This window comes from Eupeodes corollae, chromosome 2 (assembly GCF_945859685.1).
Source record: "Eupeodes corollae chromosome 2, idEupCoro1.1, whole genome shotgun sequence".
Lineage (NCBI taxonomy): Eukaryota > Metazoa > Arthropoda > Insecta > Diptera > Syrphidae > Eupeodes > Eupeodes corollae.
The window spans coordinates 66,401,411-66,404,766 of NC_079148.1; the positions used below are offsets into that span (position 1 = coordinate 66,401,411).

Consider the following 3,356-nt stretch of genomic DNA (forward strand, 5'->3'; position numbering starts at 1 on the left):
AAAAAAATATTCCTGATATATTCTACCAGAAATCTGGTGTATTTTACCAGAAATTCTTTGAAATATCTTCTGGTAAAATTTACCAGGATTTTCTGGATAAATTAACCGGGAAACCAGTTCACCGGTACCAGATTTTTTTTTTTTTTTGAGTGTACAGTTTTATACTTTATTTAAATGTTTTGAATATGAAAACGAAAATAAATTGAGTTTCGAGTACATTTAAGTTTTATTTTAAAATGATTTTAGAAATAATATTAACACAGTTATACATCAATAATTATAGTTATTATGCAGATAAATATATAATATGATTGCTTTTTCTGTACGAAATACACGTTTTTATCCTGGTCGGTCACACAGCTTTGAATCATAAGACGATTTTATTTCAGTTGAAGGCATACACAGCTTAGAGATCATATATAATAATATAACAACAATAATAAATTAAGTATATATTAAAATAAGTATTATTTTGTTCATATTTATAAAAACATTTAAATCATCTAAGCAAGAAGGCTATAATAAGTCGTAGTTAATTGTTATTAGTTAGTTATACATAAAACAGTTGAATTTCGTTGGAACAGAATGGAACTAAGTTTATTATCGCGTTGTATTTTGGCTCAGCACATCCTGGGCGTGTTTAGGGGGGTTTTGCTTGCATTCCATTTAGATAATTTAACTTTCTTTTCATATCAAGGCCTTATTTTTACTTATTTAGCCATTTTTTGCATTTGTTTTCTTTGTTCGGACATAGACTGTTCAGCTCTATCGGCCTTATGGATTAACATATCCAATTTGTCTAGATGGGAAGTCATTTTGCCTTGAATGTCAAGCGAGGCATTTCTCATCATGGACACTCGGCCTTGTTGCTTTTGAATTTCTTCAAGATTGTCAATGGCATCATTGATATCACCACCAGCTGATACGTCGCCTGTTGTACCACGGCGACTGCTTGATGAGGAGGAAGCAGTTTCATCAACAGATTGCCCTCTGAACATAGTGGTTATACTGCCGCGGGCGGATTGCTTTAATCGATTGATTTTCGACTGCGTCGCTGATAGAATACTATTTAGCTCGTCTAATTTTCCACCGGTATTTTGAAGTGATTCATCGTCCTTTTCTAGAGCCTAATACAAAAATTATTGAAAAACTTTATCAATATAGTTAAATTAAAAATGATGGCTTGAATTTACTTACACTAGCTTCTAAAGCTTCAATTTCATCTTGTTCTGCTTTCTGACGCTCAGCAAGAGCCTTTTCGAATTCTTCTTGGTCGGGTTTCGCGATTCCTAGAAGTTCAGCTCGCATGCACTCAAATTCGTATGTACCCTCAGCCATTTTACTATTGTATTGTTTTTAATGTTACGTTTTTCTTGTCACTATAGTAGACGGGTTGGTGTCTCTTTTATTTATGAAGATTATTCAATAAAATTTCTAATTTGTATAAGAAGTCAATGGAGTATAATTGAATAATCAATTAATTGTTGAATTTGAGGATATGAACATTTTGGTAACCACGGGAATACAATTTTAAAATGCTGACGATTTCACTTTGTACTTTTGAGATGTTTTGAAATTATTGATTTAACAATACATTTTAACTAGAGGTAGGTATGGACGGCCTTTAAGGCGAGGATTTCTTCTTATGTATGTATACATGTAAATACATTAATCGATTTTTTTTGACAAGATATTTAAGCTTTAAGAAAATTTTGTTTGTTTTGATTCTGATTCGAAAAAGCTTTAAATAGGTCGACGCCATGTTGGATTCATTTTCGTGGATTCATTTGTGTTTGAATTTAGATAACCGTTAAATTAAATGTTTCAAATCGAATTTTGTCACACATAGAATTTCATGTGGACGAAATTGAATTGACAAAAATTCAAGTAATTTTTTTAGAAACTATATACAAGCTTGCTTGAACAAAGGCGATATGAAAAAAATACAATATTGGCACATCGCGCTTTTTTAACTTTGAAGCAACTTTGCCTTGGAAACACGCTATTTTTTAAATTTGTATTGGTTTGGTACATGCATATACATATATATACTATTAAACGCAGTTAGTTTAATCTAAAATAAGTTGTCTAGATTTAAAGAAAAAAAAATAATGAATAACAAAACATCTATAATTCTTTCAGCACAAAATATTGGCACCATATATTAAATTTTTAAACAGAGTAATTTTTATAAATATAAGTTAGTGTTAGTACTAAGTAGCGAGGCCCTTCTGCTTTATAACAGCATCTAAACTCCTTGGCATAGAATGCACCAAATTGTTGGTCGTTTCTTCACCAATTTTCTGCCATTCCTCTATCAATGCTAGTTTGAGTTGAGCTTTAGTAGATGTAAAACGCTTTTTTACGCGTCTATCCAACTATTCCCATAACTGCCCAATTGGATTGAGATCCAGGGATTGTTGTAAGTGTGGAAGAACATGTGCAAAGTTATATGTCAACCACATACGCACGTGCGTCGTCGTCGCGAGTCGTATGTTTCGGGTTATTGTCGTTCTGAAAAGTGAACGAGCCTATTAAGTTCAACTTTTCAGGTTTTTTTTCGAAATGTTGATATATACTTTCATGTCCATTCCATCGATAAAAACAAGCTCGTCCACGCCCATACCATCACTCCTCCACTGCCGCCGTGTTTTATTGTAGGTTCCAAGTTATTTTTTTTTTGATGTTCAAATGGTAAACATGTGCATTCAAAAGGACACAAGCGTCCACAGGTTTTTTCTCAAAATCCACCCTTGTCTATCAACTCCTACTCTCACCTCCCCACGGTGAACATCGGGTGCTTAGTACCTCAACTGGAGATTGGGTTCCAACCCCAGTGGAAAGAGAGGGGGTGAGAGGTGTTTCCACTAAGGCACCTCTCCTTATCCAGGCGGCAGCGGACGAATCCATGAGATGGAATCATCGGTGGCGTCTACAGTTCCAGTAAGGTTGAAATACTTAGCTTCTTGGACATATTCGGAGCCCAGGCCTGTAAAGAGCGGTCTATCCGGCTCCCCTTCCTTGGAGTTATACTAAGGATCTGGCCCTCCAGGTTGGGGGTTGTGCCGTCGGGGTGACTTCCTGGCCACGTAAAAAATACCTTAAGTTTCGAAGCACCAACAAGCCTCGGATACGGACGGATTCACTTTTGACAACCCACGCAAACGAAATAAGGACAACGAACTTCGGATATGTACGTGGAATGTTAGGTCCCTTAACAGAATAATTAGCGGAAGCCACTGCTGCAACGCAGATATTACAGCCATCCAAGAAGTGCGATAGAATGGACCGGGCAAACGCAAACTAGAAGACTGCGATATTTACTACGGCGACCGCTACCGAGAACAAAGACAGCG

General features: G+C 35.8%; 1 protein-coding gene across 1 annotated transcript; it reads right to left on the bottom strand.

The window, feature by feature from the left end:
- Positions 1 to 202: 202 nt before the first annotated feature.
- On the bottom strand, positions 203 to 1,638 carry LOC129945808 (uncharacterized). The gene is made up of 2 exons (XM_056055737.1): positions 1,198 to 1,638; positions 203 to 1,127 (listed from the first exon to the last, which is right to left on the bottom strand). Exons 1-2 carry the CDS (start codon positions 1,336 to 1,338, stop codon positions 711 to 713), a joined length of 558 nt encoding a protein of 185 aa, XP_055911712.1. The 5' UTR covers positions 1,339 to 1,638; the 3' UTR covers positions 203 to 710.
- Positions 1,639 to 3,356: the final 1,718 nt, after the last annotated feature.